Genomic DNA, 16,950 nt, shown 5'->3' with positions numbered 1-16,950 from the left:
ACCCCGCCCCTCCCTTCAGGAGACGCCGCGGCCCTGCGGGCGGGGGCTCCGGTCCGGGCTTTGGCTGCGGCCCCGGTGTAGTAGCGGGGGCGGCGGCCGGGGGCAGCGCGGCTCCTTCCCTTGTTGTGTGTGTCGGTGCCTCCTCGCCATCTTGTTGCAAAGCCTTTTCTTGTCGGCGGGACTCCTGGGGGCAGCGGGGCGGGAGGCATCAGAAGGGAGGAAGAGAGGGAGGGGAAGGAGGGAGGCAGTGCCGCCTTTTTTTTTTTTTTCTTGCATCAATTTTTTTAAATTTGCAAATTACATTTTGCAAACATTTGGGGAGACCTTGATTTTTCTCCCCGCGCTCCCCCGTTCTTCCCTGTGGAGTGCGCTGCGCCGCCCAGTCCTGTCGCCCCCCGGAGGTGATCCCTCCCTCCTGCCTGCCCGCCAGCCTGACCTGTGCCCGGTTCGCGGGCCGCAGTCTCGGCCCCGGCGCGCCCCCGGCAGCTTTCGGCGCGATGAGCATAGAGACGTTACTGGAGGCTGCCCGCTTCCTGGAATGGCAAGCGCAGCAACAACAGAGAGCACGTGGTGAGCGGCCGGGTTGGGCCCCTGGGGCACCAGGGAAGGGGAGGCGAGCGACCCCGGTCCCCGAGCCCACGCGAAACTGCGAGCGGTACCCCCCTCCCGGGCGGCCCGCGAAGCCGGGCAGTGCAAGGATCCACGCAAGAGCCGCCGCCCGGGGAGGAGTGTTGTGGGCAGTGAAATTAATGAATTCATTAACATGCAGGGAGGACCCGGCTCCTGTGGACGCCACCCCAGCTGCCTACCACCCCTTGTGCACCTTTCGTGGGGGGCTTCTTTCCCGTGGGCCAGCGGCGCCCTCGGTAGGGCTGAGGATGTGCGAGCCGGGGGGTGGGGTGAGGAATGGTGTTGCGTGGGGGTGGCAGACCCGCGCGTGTGTGCGTGTATGCACGGGGGATGTGTGATGCGAGCCTCGATGAGAGCGGATGGATGGACGTGTACACGGGCGAGTGTCTAGTGCACACGAGTGGGCGTGTGTGTAATGGAGTGGGGGGTGGAATTACTCTACGCGGAGCAGCTCCCCGGCTTCCCTGGCCCTGTGCGGGGGGCGCTCCCGGCATATCTACGCGCCGCTTGGGGCGGAGGCGGCCTTTGCAGAATGAAATGACATCGCGTGTCTTATGATCCTGGCCAGCCCCGCCTGACCCCGCCTCTCAGAGCTGGGCTGGGTCGCGCGTCAAGGGTTTGGGTGAGAGCCGGACTGATTGGACATCTGCGAAACGGCCCGCAGGTCTCCGGGGGCAGCCCCCGGGCCCCCCTTGCTGCCCCCCACTTTAGCCGGTGTGGAATGTGGCGTGTCTGCGCGTTCCAAACCCGCTTTCGGCTGGAATGTTGCGTGTGCCTGCGTTCCAAGCCCGTTGGTTACACCGGGTGGTGACGTGGACCGGCCCCGCCCCCGACCACGTGCACGGGGGACACTCCCGCTGGGGACAGCGCGGCCCAGCCCCTCCCAGCCGCCTCGCGCTCGGCCGGGGGCGGGGCCTGGGCGGGGCTGGCGAGGGGCCTGGCGCCGGGTTGGGCCCTGGCTCTGGCCGCTGGGCATCTCCTTGGGGAGAGCCTTTGCCCTACGAGGGAGGAGCCGAGCTCACCTGTCGGTTCTCTCCCCAACGTCCTGTTTTTGATCCCGGGGCTAGGGAAACCCTCAGAATCACCGAGCGACTGGACATATAGAGCTCACATACTCCCACTGACCCCCCAGACGTTCTCACCAGGGCTCCCTGACAGCACCCCTGGCCGCGGTGTGGAATGAACTAGGCGAGAAGGGGCAAACTTTGGTGCTCTCTCGACAGCGGGGAGACGGAGATTTGCGATGCCCCCTATCCCCACGCTTCCTTGTTGGTAGACCCCAGCTTCAGGGTACTGCAGAAATAGGGACTGGGGGAAGACCTCCGTTTTCCGGACTGCTGCGAGGGCCGCAGCCCTGGATCGGCGTGTGTGCAATATCCGGGAACTGCTGTCCCCTCCAACCCTCCCGCAAGCCCTTCAGCCGGATCGGTTGTGGTGGAGAGAGTGCTTCGCCCTCCTTTCCTTTCTCTCTGCCTATTGTTGCTTCAATGATGAGTCATGCAGGAGGTAGTAGTGTGTGTTGTGTGCGCGCGCGCGCCTGCAGCGTGTACCGCCGCCGCCGCCGCTCCGGTGGGCGGGGGAAGCAGCAGTGGACCAGGGGCGGGGGAGCGGCGGGTCAACCGGCCTCTCAAGGTCAAGAGTCACTCGAGATATGTGAGACCGACAGTGCTTGGGTTTTCGGAACTGATGGGCCAGGACGTCAGCTCACGCGCCCCTCCCCCTTTTCTTCGAGGTCCAGAGCAGGGTCAGGTGGTGGACAGAGCAGGTGGTGACCGAGAATGTCCTGCGTGCCGGACCAGCGGCACGGGGAGGAGCGTGCACAAGATTTGGAGAGACTGAGTCACCTGCTGCCACCATCAACACAATGCAATTCAGGAGTTCCTATTGTGTCCCCACTGTGTACTGCCCACTGTGCTAGGAGGCAACAGGATTGACCCTGCTGTTGCTCCAAGGGAACACTCACTTCAGCTTCACTTTACCCGCAGGCTGGTTGGCCATATGGGGGAGGGGAGAAGACCCTCACTGTCATGTCTACCATGCTTTCCAAAATAAGTCAGTCCAGAGCTGACAGTAAGAACCACAGTGATGACTTGAGCAACACTTGGAAGGAACCTGGGAATGGCTCTCCTCTAAGAAGTTGCAGAGCCCTGCCCCTCCTCCAGGTGGTGAGAACTGGGGGCAGGGAGCTGAGGTGAGGCTTCTTGTTGGTGGGGCAGGGGGTCTTAGGGGATGGATGGATGGATGCTGGAAAGCCAGATTTACTCCAAAAACTCATGTGTAGATAGCCAGACCTGGCTGCAGCAGCTTAATCTCTGCAATTCATTTTTTTTCTCTTACTAGAGGTTCTGTCCTCTAACTTGGGGTGGGAAAAAATGGGAGAGAAGCGGGTGCTGGTGAGCCTGCTGACCAGAACTGCTTTCTGGGGGTGTGTACCTCATGGGCAGCCCTGAACAGGGATCCTCTCCTCTGGGCCCCCGTTCAACCTCAAGCCTCAAGTGACAGTTTATTGACCTAGGCCAGCCAGTTTGCTCAAATGATGAACCGAGGATGTGTGTGCACGTGCATGTTTGTGCACGAGGAGAGAGAGGAAAGGGCAAGGCCATCCTGGTGGCCAGCAGGAAGGCCTGGTCATTTCCAGCAGTCATGGAAGTGACTCAAATGGGACCCTCTTCTACCTGAGCTAGTCGCACCCTGTGCCTGCCTCATGCACCAAGCTCCCTGTTACATGTAGAAGGGGAAAACTCCCCTGAACACTGGGGGCCACCACCTGGTGTGGACTCCTCTGGCCCCAGGTCTGTGCCTGCTGAGCCCCTAGGCCACAGTGGCTTGGGGGAAGCTCAGAGCCCATACTCTGCATTGTCAGCCTGGACCCTTGGCCCCTGCATCACCCAGAAGGGTCATGCAAAATTCTCTGGGGGCAGCTTCTGGGCAGAGCCGAGGGAAGGTGCCAGAGTATGTGTGTGAGAAGAGGGGTGCACCCAAGGGTGCAGCAGAGCATTATTTTGAAGAGCCTAAACCCATATTACTAAAACCCAGTTTGCTCTCCCCACTTTGTTTCCCCCTGCCCAGTGCACAGGAAGGGGGTCAGTGCTGGTTGGGGAATGAAGGCAGGAGGCTGTAGTGGGCTGGATCTGGCCTGGGGCGCCCCCTCTTCTTCACCATCAGTTAAGCTTTTTCATGCTAATCCAGGTGTGGTAGAGCTTGGCCATTCACCTGGGTCCTTCCTGGCATCTGTGAGGCATGCCTGCCTGGCTCTGGAAGGGAGAGGGTAGGTGAGAAGGAGGTTGCCATCTCCTGGGTGCGCTTTGGAGTTGACTTAAAATATGGGGAATACAAGGTCTGCCTTCATTCTGGGTTCCCAGAGCACCTGGTCTTGGGGCTCGGGGCCCTGTCTGTCCCCCTGCTTGTGGGAGAGTGGAACACTTGCTCCAAGGCCAACGAAAGTTCAGGTCCTGGCTCAAAGGAATGGCGATGGGGCTGTTTTGGGCCCTGAGCTCCAGGACCTTGTCTTGGGGGTGGGGTGGGGGGGAGGTGGGGAGCGAACTGGGGATGTCCCAGGCTGGGCCTGAGAAGGGCTCCTTTCCCAGTGTGGTCTGTGGGAAACAGGAGCGCAGAGAGCTGGTTTTCTCTGGGCCTGTAACAGAAGCCAGGGCTGCTGGCTTTTAGCAGCAGGCTGGTGCAGGCCTGTTAGCTTCCCTTCCTGAGGGGCAGGGGAGACACGGAAGAGGCCGTGCCTGCTGACTCCAGCCCTTGAATGCTGGCTGCTGGGAAACCACTGAGTGTTTGCCCTCTCAGAACACTTCCCCCCTACTTCCTCCTTCGCCTCTTCTTCTCTGTGGGAGGGAGGGGCTCTGAGCAGGCCTGGCTCACACTCAAGTCGTTGATTGGCCAAAGGGCCCTGAGGCCTCACGTTTTCGGGTGCCCCTGAGCCCAAAGACCTGTGTGGTGGGGTGCTCTTCTCCCCAGGGGGCACTTAGCTAACCTTGCCCCCTAGCCCCACCCCTTGGGGGTGGTGTGTTTGGGGGTGGTGTGTTTGGGGCGTGTCGGCCCTGTGCTGTCAGCTCTGTTAGTCAGCAGCGTGGTGAATCGGGCAGGAGGGAGGGCTGGTTGACCAGCCTGCTCCCTGGCCTGGGGGCTTCAGCCGCTCCCCTGGGCCCTGGCCCAAACCTGTAGCCTGGGAACTAGAATGGTGGGGGGCAGGGTGGGGATGGAGAGGGGCCTCTGGATCTGGAGGGGCCTCTCCCTTTGCCCTGTTCTCAGCCCGCTGCTGAGCAGGCCTCTCCTGGCGGGGCTTTCAGCAGAGATGCTGAACTGAGGCGTGCAAGGTTGTCGGAGCTCACTGCCCTGTTCAACCCCTGTTAAAAAGCCCTGCTTTCCTTTCTGCCTGCCTCTTTTGTAGTGTTTGCTGCTGGTGCTGGTGGGGAATAAGTTCCAGCACAACAAAGGGCAGAGAAGGACCAGGTGCATTTTGGGTATAGACCCTGAGGAAACAGGCTTTGGGACCTAGCCTGGGAGTCCCGAGTCCTGGGCCTGGTTTCCTCACGTGTGAGCTGAAGGTGATGTCCCTGCCCTGCTTGCACTGTGGGGCTCTTGTGAGATACAGGGTGTGTGTGTGTGTGTGTACACGCATATAGACACCTAGTGAGCATATGTTGGCACAGCAAGTACCAGGCATTCACCAGGTGTCAGGAGACCTGGCTGGGTTTAGCCCCCGTTTTACCTTTGACTCACAATATGACCCTCAACAAATCATTTTGCCTCTTTGAGCTAATTTATCTCATCTATGAAATGAAGGTACCGCCTGCCCTCTAGAAGGTACCTCCCCAGAATCTGGGATTTGACCACTTCCTCTATTGTCCTGTGGGCTGGCCTCTACCCACCTCATCTATCACTCCCTCCCCTTAGCCTTGCAGCCCCTGCTCATTACCTGCTTAATCCTTCAACATTCAGGGTGCCAGGCCTCCAGCACCCTCACTGACAGCTCCTGCTGGGCCTTTCCACAGCCTCTCTCGTCCCCCAGCCTGGATTGTTATCCCTGTTATTTGTCGTATCCCCTCACCCCACCCCCATCTGTGAGCTCCCCAACAGCAAGGACCAGGAGTCTGTTTTATTTGATCACTGCTGCGTCCCCGGCGCTTAGCCCAGTGCCGAACTGTCAAGTGTGGATGAGTATTTGTGGTGTCACTGGGTGCTGCCTGGGATGGGGTCAGAGAATGGGTTACAGCTGGAGGATGGGTGAAGCTGGGGCCCAGGACCGCCGGCCCTGCTGAGACACCCCACGCGTTCTCTCTGCGCAGAGGAACAGGAGCGGCTTCGCTTGGAGCGGGAGCGGGAGCAGGAGCAGCAGAAGGCCAGCAGCCTGGCCAGGCTGGCCCACGCCCTGCCGGTGGAGGAGCCCCGCACCGAGGCGCCGCCCCTGCCTCTGTCGCCGCCCGCACCCCCGCCGGCACCCCCGCCCCCGCTGGCCACCCCCACCCCACTGACTGTTATCCCTATTCCTGTAGTGACCAGCTCCCCTCAGCCTCTGCCCCCGCCCCCGCCTGTGCCCCTGGCACCTCGCCAGCCGGCTCTGGTTAGCGCCCCTGGACTCAGCATCAAGGAGTCGGCCCCCCTTCCCACCAGGCCGCAGGGGCCCACTCCTGCTCCTCTACTGCCGGACTCCAAGGCCACCGTTCCGCCCACTGGCAGCCCCAAGCCTTTGCAGCCCCTCCCCACACCCATCCTGACCATCGCCCCACACCCTGGAGTCCAGCCCCAGCTGGCCCCCCAGCAGCCACCCCCATCCACTCTTGGGACCCTGAAGCTGGCACCCGCTGAAGAAGTCAAATCCTGCGAACAGAAGAAGAGGCCTGGGGGGTGAGTGAGGTGTGGCACAAGGGCTGGTGGGATGGAGAGGAGAACCAACGGCCCACAGCCTGAGCGGTGTGCACGAGAGAAAGTACCCTCCCAAGCTAGCCTGTCAGAGCTGCGGCCCTGCCTCCCCAGCCCAGAAGCGCCTTCTTATATTTGGATATGTCCTCACCGAGCTGTGACCATCCCCACCCTGGGGAGTGGGGAATGGTCATTGCCCTCTGTTGTTCTCAGGCTTCTGTGTTCTCTGACGCCCTCCAAGGTTGAGGTTAATGGCATTTCGAGGCCTTTGGACAGGGTATTGGATTATGGGACTCTTGGGTAAGGGACGGGGTCCACTGGCTATCCCAGGAGCCCTTCACAGGTGCATGGATGTGATGGAAGGTAAAGGGGTTGTGAATTACGAGCCTACATGTGCCCTCTAGGGGGTGTATGCCCCACGACACAGGGCGAACAATTGAACAGCTCTCATCGCTGCTCCTCTAGAGAGACAATGTCAGGGACAAAAAGCCTGTGGCATTTGGGGAGGGGGGGCAGGGGGTGGGAAGGCCGCCTAATTGGGCCCTCCTCCCTGAGCCCCCTGTCTGTCTGGATTTCAGAATCGGAACCAGAGAAGTCCACAACAAGCTGGAGAAGAACAGGTGTGTGTGTGTGAGCTTGTGACTCTGGGCCCGCCCCGCGAGCTACCGGGACGGTCCCGTCCGTGGTCCCCAAGCTCTCCTTAGGCCTTCCCTCCTGCCCCTGGCCCCCTGGCGTCTGGCTGACCGGCGCTGCTTCCTCTCCCCAGGAGGGCCCATCTGAAGGAGTGCTTTGAGACCCTGAAGCGCAACATCCCCAACGTGGATGACAAGAAGACATCGAATCTGAGCGTGTTGCGCACGGCGCTGCGGTACATTCAGGTATGGGGGAGGGAAGCAAGGCCCAGAGGAGGGCGGGCGACGGACACTGCGCCGGCTTCCTGCGCGCCCCGCCTCCCCTCCGCGGCCCCGCCCTCGCTCCCTCACCGGCTCCCCCGCCCGCCTCCACGCGGGCGCCGAGCACATGGCCCGGCTGACGTCAACGGGGCTCCCCGCCCGGGAGGGGGCGGGGGACCGGCGCGCGTGCGCGGGGGAGCGCGGTGGTGGCGCTCGGCTCCCCTCCCCCGCCAGGCTGCCCCGCGGAGCCCCGCGATCGGCACGGTCCCTGCGGCTCAGTGTCAGCTCGGTCCGCGGCCCTGCCTTACCGCCTGCCGCGCGTTAGTGCCCCGGCGGGTGGGAAGGGCGTGGGGTGGCCGGCGCCTCCACCGCGCCCGCCCGCAGTGCCTGGGCGGGAACCGGTTTCAGCCTGAGACTATCACGGAGGCGGGGGGGGGAGGCGGGGGGCTGGGCGTGGCTCGTTCCGCAGGGTGGCGCCCTTGAAACACCTCCCCCCCCCCCACCCCAGCCCCGGCCCGCGAGTTGTAACCCAGACGGACCAAGATCCTTGCAGTAAGCGCACGGAGGTGCCGCCCCCTGACTTTGGGGGGTAAACCTAGGGGAGTGGACAGTGCGGCAGTCTGGACGACGAGAAGCCCCGGGGTCACCGAACCTAAAGACTTACGTTCTCCTTCCCTCAGGGTTTAAAAGAAGCTCTTTTTCTAAGGGACCCTCCTGGCCTTGTGTCCCTTCCCTTTGGGCATTGGCTCCTCTTTGCAGTACGGGGCGGGGGGGGCCCACCGCCAGATAAGACCGTTGCCATGACGGCCCGAGTTTCGGTTTCCCTGGAAACCGGCCGAGGGTTCCGCGTGCCGGGAAGGAGGCTGTGGGGGTGGGGCGAACGGCCATGCTCGGCTGCCCTGGAGACAGAGCCGGAGGTAGCCGTTGGGGAGTGGGAGGGACTTAGGGCTCCCGGGCTGCGGGGGCGGGGCAGCCTCAGGGTCTCCCAGTCGACGCTCTTGGGAAGCTTGGGGGCTGGGCGGCATCACGGCCCGGGTGGGCCACCCTTCCCCCGGCCTCAACTACCTCAGGGGTCACAGCCCTGAGGTAACCGGAGCCAGACTTGTTGAAGGAGGGGGGCGGAGGCGCTGCTTCGGGCCTGCTTCCAGCCGGCAGTTCCCTCCCCGCCTTCCGCCAACGCGCGCCCTTCCGCCCGCCCTCCGGACGAGGTGGAGGGACTGGCGTGCTTCCAGGCCGCTTCCCGGCACGGGAGGGGCGGGGCCGGGCCCGCCGATTGGCAGAGCTGGGCGGGGGGCGGAACTCCGCGCGCGGACGGAGGGTGCGGCCTGTGGGGAGTGACGCAGCAAAGCCGGGTCCGCGTGGGTGCGCGCGTGCTCTGAGAGGGGCGGGGCCACGGCAGCCGAGAGGGAATGGGACAGAGACAGGTTTGGGGGGAGGGGACCCAGCCTCGGGTTTCAGAGGCGAGGATCCCCGGGAGGCTTATTTTCTGGGGTGTTTCTGCAGAACTTGGGCTTGAGTCTAAATTGCTAGTCTTTCAGCCGTAGGAAGTCATGTAGCCCGGGAGCAAACCCCTGTCTAAATTATTTGACATTTTCTGTGAATATCGGTTTCCTCTTCTGCACTGCGATGATGCTAAGTGGGAAGAAGCAGTAGTATTTTCGTCATAAGGATGTGAGGAGGATGGGCCGTCTATAAATATTAACTTAATAGCAATTATTGAGACGTAGGAAGGATGGAGTGGTGCGTTCCTCCCTGTAGGCACGTACTTAGGTCCGGAAGCCTTGATTGCGAGACGGTGGATTTGAAAAGTAAATCAGAAATAAGAGACTCAGTAGAGCCAGCAGACTTGGGATTTGGGGCTGGGCTGAGTGGGAAGCAAGGTGGACCCAAGCTGTCCAAAAGAGATACTTGTCCTGGGGCTAGCAGTGGAAGCAGAAATGCTGGAAAACTTAAGGCTCTCTATAAATCCTCAACTTCATTCATTTACTCATTCAGGTACTTTTGGACAGCCCTGTGTCTGATTGGGAGGCTAGAAAGTGGGGAGCAAAGGAATAAATGTGGATCTCTGTCCTTAGATTGGTCTTGCAGCGGAGTATCACATAACCAAACAGAACTCTGTTACGAGGGCATAGTAGGGATAGGGGTCATAGGATCTGTTCTGGGGAGTTAGGGAAGTTGCTGCTGAGGAAGGGGCATTTGAGCTGGGACCTGGAGGCCAGGGTGACCGAGACAAGTGGAGGGCAGAAAGCCCAGTGCAGACCAAAATTTCTTCAGTAGGAGGAAGCAGGATGCATTTTTGGAAGTTAAAGGTGGTCAGGAGGGTTGCTGTGCAGAGATGGAGGCAGCAGGGCACCAGATGGGAGTTGGAAGGGAGTACTGGAGAGACCACGTAGGGTGTGGAGACTGAGGGCTTTGGTTGTGTGCTGAGGTGGGAAGCTATGGGAAGGCTGTAGCCCCCAGCCAGACCCACAGTACCTTGGAGGTAGTAAAGGATTTGAAGACAGTATCAGTGAAGTGGACAGAAACAGGAAGAGAAGTAGACAGGTACCAAACCATGCATCCAGGTAGTCTTAGAAAGGAAATGGGTTTAGAATGAAGCAATGGGGACAAAAGTTAGACCCTGGGAAAGCTTTCCAGGGATCTCTAGGCCTGTGGAGAGCTGGACTAGGCGAGAAGTGGAGGTTTTGGCCTCTGACATCCTCTCTTCCTGAGCCAGCAGTCTACACTCCCCGCTAGCTAGCAGGTAGCATTCAGGACAGGCACTTCCAGCCCCCTGTATCCAGGTTTGAGTGAGGGCTGACTCACCCCAGGCCTCATCATCAGTGTGGCTCCATCCAATTGGCATGTCTAGCACTGGCCTCTCAGGGTAGAGCCAGATGTGTCTGTGTGTGTGTGCGCGCGTGTGTCAGTAAATCGGGGCGGCGGGGAATCTTTCTGGCAGAAATATGGGGAGAGACAGGTTAATCTCAAAGCCAGGATGATAGAGCTGTGTGTGGCTTGGGACTGGCAACAAGTATAAAAGGTGTAAAGCTTCCAGGTCTCAGGTCAGTACAGAGCATCGCTGTGTCTGGGTTGCGTGTCACAGGCATTAATGTTGGAGGCATCTCTGACTGGTGAGGCCAGGAATGTAAGCAGTTTGGGGCTGCAGGAGGGAGCGTGGGGAAGTGGGCCTAGCTGGTGTGTGGAGGTGAAGACGTTGCTGTGCCTGGGAGGTCAGGTGAACAGTCAGGAAAGGCTGTTGAAAAATTGCCCAAAGGAACTGGAATCAGGGGAAACTCAAGTCTAATGAGAGACTGTGATTCTCCTGTAATGAGGCGGAGAGACAGGGTAGAGGTGGGTACCAACGCCCTCGGGTTGTCACAGATCCTTCCCCCAAGGCTAAGACATCACTCATGGCTCTGTCCTGGCCACTGGTACCCTTAGGGGATGTAAGGTAACCAACCGCAGAACAGTCCTTGCCCCGCTCCCAGGGTTGGACAGGGACAGCATGTATTGAGATGGAAAAACAAAACGTGGAATATTTAGGGGCTCTTGTGAGCCAGTGTCAGTCTCAACGCTGACAGTCTCATGAAACGCTCAGAGGTGTGGTGCCAGTGCCAAGAAGGGCTTGAGAGCAGGAGGATGTACCGGGAGGACGTGGGATGGGGATGGACAGTGAGGAGGCGGGGGCCCAGTGGTGGTCCTGGAGCACAAGCAGATAAGACCTGGAGGGGTGAGAAGGGAGGATGTGTGTGTGAGCCAGTGGGCTCTACACTTGGCTGTGAATGGCAAGCCTTGGAAGCTAGAAGCTCAGGAGTAGGTCAGGTAAGAGACTCGGGGGGCAGCAAGCAAGATTGTCCTTGCTGTCTGGTGGACCCAGCAGTCATGATGTGCCTGGGCTGAGGAAAAGCTGGCAACAGGGAGGCCTGCAAGATTTAAGATGAGATGGTTTAATAAAGTGTCAGTCGGGAGGTCACAGAGGACAAGGAGAGAGTTTCGGTGTGGAAGGGAGTTGAGAAACAGGACAGGAGCTTGCAATTCAGAGCTGCTGATAAGCATCGTTCGAAGGGAAACTGGAGACCCTTCTGACAGGGGAGCATTGCCACAGTCTGGGTAGCGGGGCATCCAGCACCTGTGGGAGGGTCGACCTGAGAGCTTGCCTGTGGCCCTGGGGGAGTTGAAGGGGAGATGGTGCTGTGGACAAGGGAGCTCTCTCCGGTGTTCTTAGTGAAGTGGGTAGCCTCAGTGTCACGGGGGAGGAGCCACCTGCGACCTGTGGTAAAGGACGGAGCCTCTCCGTGGGTGCTCAGGTGGAGGCAACGGTGCTGTCCTCCCAAGAGCTGTTTCTCATCGGCCGGGGCAGCTCAGGGGCAGGTGTGGAAGGAGGGGCACATTGCAGGGCCTGGGGTAGCTCAGCAGCCTGGGGCGTCTGGAGGGCTGTGGGCAGCGTGGACGTAGAGCGGTGTGGAGAGGCGGCACAGGTGGTCACCGTGGGGAGGAGCCCAGGAGGTCGGAGAGGAGGTGCACAGCCAGCAGCTGTTAGGGACGAGATAGAGAAGGTCAGGGAGATGAGATGGGGGTCTCCAAATCTGGTGGCTCATCCTCCAAGGGTATTGAAGTTAAGGAGACTAGTGAATTATGAAGGGGAGAGAAGGGCAGGATCATCTGGGGGTCTTTGAGGCATGGGTTCCATGGAGGGTAGCTTGTGGCATCCGTGAGTGACAGGATGGTGTGAATGACAGCGGGGGCCTTGGGCACCACTGAGAAGTCTGTTACCCTTTCCGCTCTGCTCTGCAGAATGGAGGGAGGTGCCGCCAGGACGGTGGATGGGGCAAGAGGCAGCGAAGCCCCTCAGGACGGAGTTGATGTGGGGGTAGGGGAGGGACTGACCTGGATCCGCACCTGCCTGAGAGCCCGCGGTTGCCAGATGCTGGGCCTCCCTAGGCAGAGCCGTGGACCAGGAGGCAGGTGTGGTCTCCAACAGCCCCGGTCCGCCTGGGCCCCTGGTCACTGCACAGCTGCCCCTGGGGGCCAGGTGATCTGGAGGTGAGGGCGGCGGCGGGAGCTGTTTGTGGTACCGTGGGCCCCGTGGCTGCCGCTCAGGATACCTTGCTGTTACTGGCCCTGTTCTCCAGTCCCTGAAGAGGAAGGAGAAAGAATATGAACATGAGATGGAGCGTCTGGCGCGGGAAAAGATTGCCACGCAGCAGCGGCTGGCGGAGCTCAAGCACGAGCTGAGCCAGTGGATGGACGTGCTGGAGATCGACCGCGTGCTCCGGCAGACGGGCCAGCCTGACGACGACCAGGCCTCCACCTCCACTGCTTCCGGTGAGCTCCACCCACCACCCGCACCGTGTCGGCCCTGCCCCAGCCCCGTAGCATCCCGGGGCCCCCAGGGTCACCTGCTCCTCCGGGCTCTCCCTGCCAAGCCCTTCTGACCTGCCTATCCGCGTGACCCCCTACAGAGGGCGAGGACAACATAGACGAGGATATGGAGGAGGACCAGGCCGGCCTGGGCCCACCTAAGCTGAGCCATCGCCCCCGCCCGGAGCTGCCGAAGCCACCGCCCAGCACCGCGCCCGTGCCTCTGCCTCCCCACCCCCAGCCTGTGGCCCTGTCTCCTGCCCACCTCCCCGGGCAGCAGCTGCCACCGCCACAGCAGAAGACACCTCTGCCAGCCCCTCCTCCCCCCCCAGCTGCCCCGGCCCAAACGCTGGTGCCCGCTCCAGCCCATCTGGTGGCTGCGGCTGGGGGAGGCTCCACGGTCATTGCCCACACCGCCACCACCCACGCCTCAGTCATCCAGACTGTGAACCATGTTCTGCAGGGGCCGGGTGGCAAGCACATCGCCCACATCGCCCCCTCGGCCCCCAGCCCTGCTGTGCAGCTGGCACCCGCCACACCCCCCATTGGCCACATCACGGTGCACCCTGCCGCCCTCAACCACGTGGCCCACCTTGGCTCCCAGCTGCCCCTGTACCCGCAGCCCGTGGCGGTGAGCCAGCCCGTGGCGGTGAGCCACATCGCCCACACCCTCTCACACCAGCAAGTGAATGGCACGGCCGGGCTGGGGCCCCCGGCCACAGTCATGGCGAAGCCAGCCGTAGGGGCTCAGGTGGTGCACCACCCCCAGCTGGTAGGCCAGACAGTGCTCAACCCTGTGACCATGGTCACCATGCCCTCCTTCCCGGTCAGCACGCTCAAGCTGGCTTGAGGATGAGGCCACTCAGAGGCCCCCTGTGGGGGCAGGGAGGGAGACCTGTCCCCCACTCTCCCACCCACCAGCTCCACACATTCCAGCCAGGCCCAGGCCCGCCCCACCCATACCCACCCCCAGGCCTCCTAGGGGAAGGGGGTGCAGAGACTCTGAGCCAGGGGAGGGAGGGGCCTCCCCAGGGAGCTGGGCACAGGGCAGGGGGTCACCCCACTGCACTAGGACTTGACAAAGTGATGAGAGACGCTCTGGCGAACGTGCCGCCTGTCCGGCCTGGTGCCAGCTCCAGTGCCGTCCCGCCCCCGCCCCCCATCCCCGGAAACCAGTGCGATGTGGACATCGTGTTCTCCGGCTTTCCCCTGCCCTGCCCACCTTCCTGTGCTGCTGATGCTGCTATTGCTGTGTCTGGTGAGATGGCTGAGCGCCCGGGCCCTCCCCTCCCAAGCCTCAGCTTTCTCTTCCCTGGGTTCTGGAGGGGAAAGGGGGGAAGCAGAACTGAAGCAACTTGGCCCGGAAAGCTGGGGACTGAGGGGGGCCCTGCTCTGAGTACAGGTGACAGATCCTAGGATGTGGCTTGTGTGGAGTCCCACAGACTCCAGACAGGTGGGCGCGCCAGCCTGGATCTCCCCAACCTGGTTGCAGTCATTGTGACTCATCACAGCAAACTAGTAAAGACAATTCTCTACTAATAGTAAACCAAACCCAAGCCCTTGCCAAGCTTCCCAAGCCCTTCAACCCTTGCCACTGGGCTCCTGTCTTCAGGAAGGCAGGCTGAGGGTGGGGGCGGGGAAGGAGGAGCTTGGCTGTCTCCTCCTGCCCCCCCTTGACTTCCAGCCAGGTTGGGACTGAGAGGGGGGTGCTCTGGACCCTGTCCCCATCCCTGGATTTGACTCTTGGCTTCCAGAAAGTAGAGAGGAGGTCTGGCCTCTGTTCGGTACTGTGCACTCCCTGGAGGGATGAGTACACCTGGATGCCTCCTTGCTGCCTGGGAGACGGACCAGCGTCTGGCCTGGGTTCCAGGAGCCTGAAGCCACGCTGTTGAGGTAATCAGGAAGTTAAAATCCAGGGGCTTGGCCCTGGCGACCTGTGGGGAGGGAGCATGGCCAGACCCGGGAGGACTGTTGCTTCTGACCCAGCTTCTCCGTCTCTGGCACCGTCTTTCTTTCCTCTGAACGTCCCCCTTTCTCCAGCGGGCTGTTCTGAGCCTGCCCTCCCCAGTGGGGGCTGCTGTGTGCCACCACCTTCCTGTGAGGAAAGGTCCTCAGCTGGGCCAAGGGCGGGGCTGAGCTTGGGGTGGGGAGGAGCAAGGGGGCCTGTGTGTAGGGGACAGTTTTCCCTGCCTTCGCCTCAGCAGACTGCTTTGGCTTCTCTTTTTATGTGCATATTTATTACAAGTGGCCTTGTGTCAGACACACTCAGTTACACATGTGCACACTTGGCTCCCCACCTGGACACACTCACCAATGGCCTTTCAGAATGTCTGTGGAGGGGGAAGCCAGTGCTCCTGGGTGTGAAGTTTGAAATGACAGCCCGGGGAGGGGGACACTGAGGAGGCCAGCAGAAGTCTTGAGTAGATTGAGCCACCTAAGAACTCCCTTTCAGTTCCTTTTGGTCCTGGAGACCTCTCTGGGGACTGTTTCCTTTTCTCCCGGGGTGGGGAAAGGGAAGGCCTTCTGGACACCTCAGAGGTTTCTACGAAGGCACCCTGTACTCCCCCCCAGTTGCGGCTCCCACCTCACACTTGCCGCCTTTCTGCACCTGCAGCCACTGCCACTACCACCCTGTTTTGGGCGGAGCTGGTTTCACTCTTCCTGGTGTGATTATGTTGGAAAGAGCAGAGGGAGAAGGGTAGGCCTGGCCCCCAGGAACAGTCAGAGAAGTACTGGCGAGCCGTCCTCCTCTCAGCTCTGCTCACCTTGAAACTGTCCTGTTAGCCAGTTGCCCCTCGGGTCTGCACAGATACCTCATCCGCCCGCGCCCCTGCCCCTCCCCGCCCCCACTGCAGCAGTGCGGGCCTCGGAATCTAGTGCCGAATGACTATGTCCAGATTGATGACGATGGGTGTTGTTGCTGTTGTTTTTGTTGTTTTCGTGAACGCTGTGACGCTGTGTGCCCAAGAGGGCAGCCTCCACCCAGCCCTTCCTTGGGCATCTCCCCTGAGAGCTGTCAGGACCACATCTGTCCTCGCCCCGTGGGACCGCCTGCCCCTCCCCTCCCTAGCCCTTCCAGCCTGGGGGATGCGTGCGCACGTACGCACGCACGCAAACACACACACATCTTACCTCTCATGCGTGTTTTACTTTTTGATGTTCAGAGTGGCTCACTGGCTGGGAGTCTTTACCTCGGGGAGATGGGGAGGTTGGTTCCTTGGGGGGCCAAAGAAGGGCAGGGAATTCCTGGAAGGGAATTAGGGGTCACCATAACCCCTGCCCTTTCCAGGAACAGCTTCTTCTTCCCCCATCCCAGAGTCCCACCCCCATCCCCCAAAGAGGTGGCCCTTGTTTACAGTGAGGACTTGGTCACTGTGTCTCTGTTTCCTAAAATATAAATCGTAGCGACCCCAGACTGTAGAGATTTTTATGTGTTTGGATACATCTGCTGTGTGGGAAAAAACAAACAAAAAAACTACAAAAACCCTAATTTTGTACATATTGTATTTTTACTATTGAACTGTATTCTAGTGGCTGTTCATGCTCCAAGACATTAGGTATTGAGACATGAATACTATCCATGTAATAAGCACTTGCCTGGAATAAAATATAAAATTGAAATAAACCTGCACTGAAACCCGAGACGGAGCTGCCACCTGCAGCATCTGGGTCATTCTGTTGCAAAAGGAGACAGAGACGTTCAGGAAAGGAACTCCAGCAAGAAGCAGTAGCATCCTTTCCCTGTTGATGGGTTGGGGGCAGAGTCTTCAAGCAGATTCCAGGCTGATGGAGTTTAGAGAAAAGATGAGGGACCTTACTGTTCTGATCTCAAGACGCAATCCTCAAGCCCTGAGAACTGCAGTTCTGGTCTTCCTCATGCTTTTGCAATACTTTACACTTCCTCAAACCATTTTTACAAACACTATCTTGTTTCATCTCCTAACAGCTCGGTGAAGTAAATAGGCCAAGAAATAGCAGATGAGGAAACAGGTTCAGGGTGGCTGAGTGACTTGCTAAGGTCACATGACCAGCCGGGGACCGTGTGGAGCTGCAGGCCCATCTCAGCTGGTGCAGAGCTGTCCCCAGGCACATGCCACCCTGCCCTGGGTCTGTCATGGAGTCGGGGATCCTGAACTCCAGAAAGTTCCAATGGGAAAGCTGGAGGATCCGTTCACAGGAGGGCTTCCTGAGACAGGGTGTACTTCTGGGATTG

General features: G+C 60.3%; 2 protein-coding genes across 8 annotated transcripts in view; one reads left to right on the top strand and one right to left on the bottom strand.

Moving 5' to 3' along the window:
* Window positions 1–233: 233 nt before the first annotated feature.
* Window positions 234–16,379, top strand: MNT (MAX network transcriptional repressor). Its single transcript, XM_036836793.1, has 6 exons — window positions 234–570; window positions 5,928–6,486; window positions 7,080–7,121; window positions 7,268–7,379; window positions 12,509–12,701; window positions 12,839–16,379. The coding sequence occupies exons 1-6, from the start codon at window positions 498–500 to the stop codon at window positions 13,585–13,587; spliced, it is 1,728 nt and encodes a 575-aa protein (XP_036692688.1). The 5' UTR covers window positions 234–497; the 3' UTR covers window positions 13,588–16,379.
* SGSM2 (small G protein signaling modulator 2) overlaps window positions 10,876–16,950 on the bottom strand; it is a 45,964-nt gene continuing 39,889 nt past the window's right edge. For 5 of the 7 annotated variants that reach the window (XR_005017780.1, XR_005017782.1, XR_005017784.1 and 2 more), the window contains 2 exons: window positions 12,264–12,511; window positions 10,876–11,909 (listed from right to left, as the gene is read on the bottom strand). Coding sequence is in view for 1 of the 7 variants with exons in the window: in XM_036836790.1 (XP_036692685.1) it covers window positions 15,925–15,983 (59 nt within the window). In the remaining 6 variants the exon portion in view is untranslated. Of the gene's footprint in view, window positions 11,910–12,263; window positions 12,512–15,905; window positions 15,984–16,950 lie in introns of those variants that run through there. The other 2 variants (XR_005017781.1, XM_036836790.1) reach the window with 2 other exon arrangements.

Source organism: Balaenoptera musculus, chromosome 20, assembly GCF_009873245.2.
Source record: "Balaenoptera musculus isolate JJ_BM4_2016_0621 chromosome 20, mBalMus1.pri.v3, whole genome shotgun sequence".
Lineage (NCBI taxonomy): Eukaryota > Metazoa > Chordata > Mammalia > Artiodactyla > Balaenopteridae > Balaenoptera > Balaenoptera musculus.
This window is presented reverse-complemented; position numbering and strand designations above follow the sequence as displayed.

Coding starts and splice junctions, on each gene's coding strand:
- MNT (XM_036836793.1), top strand. CDS start 498: ATGAGCATAGAGACGTTACTGGAGGCTGCCCGCTTCCTGGAATGGCAA. Junction 7,122..7,267: donor AACAAGCTGGAGAAGAACAG/GTGTGTGTGTGT, acceptor TCCTCTCCCCAG/GAGGGCCCATCTGAAGGAGT. Junction 7,380..12,508: donor CGGCGCTGCGGTACATTCAG/GTATGGGGGAGG, acceptor CCTGTTCTCCAG/TCCCTGAAGAGGAAGGAGAA.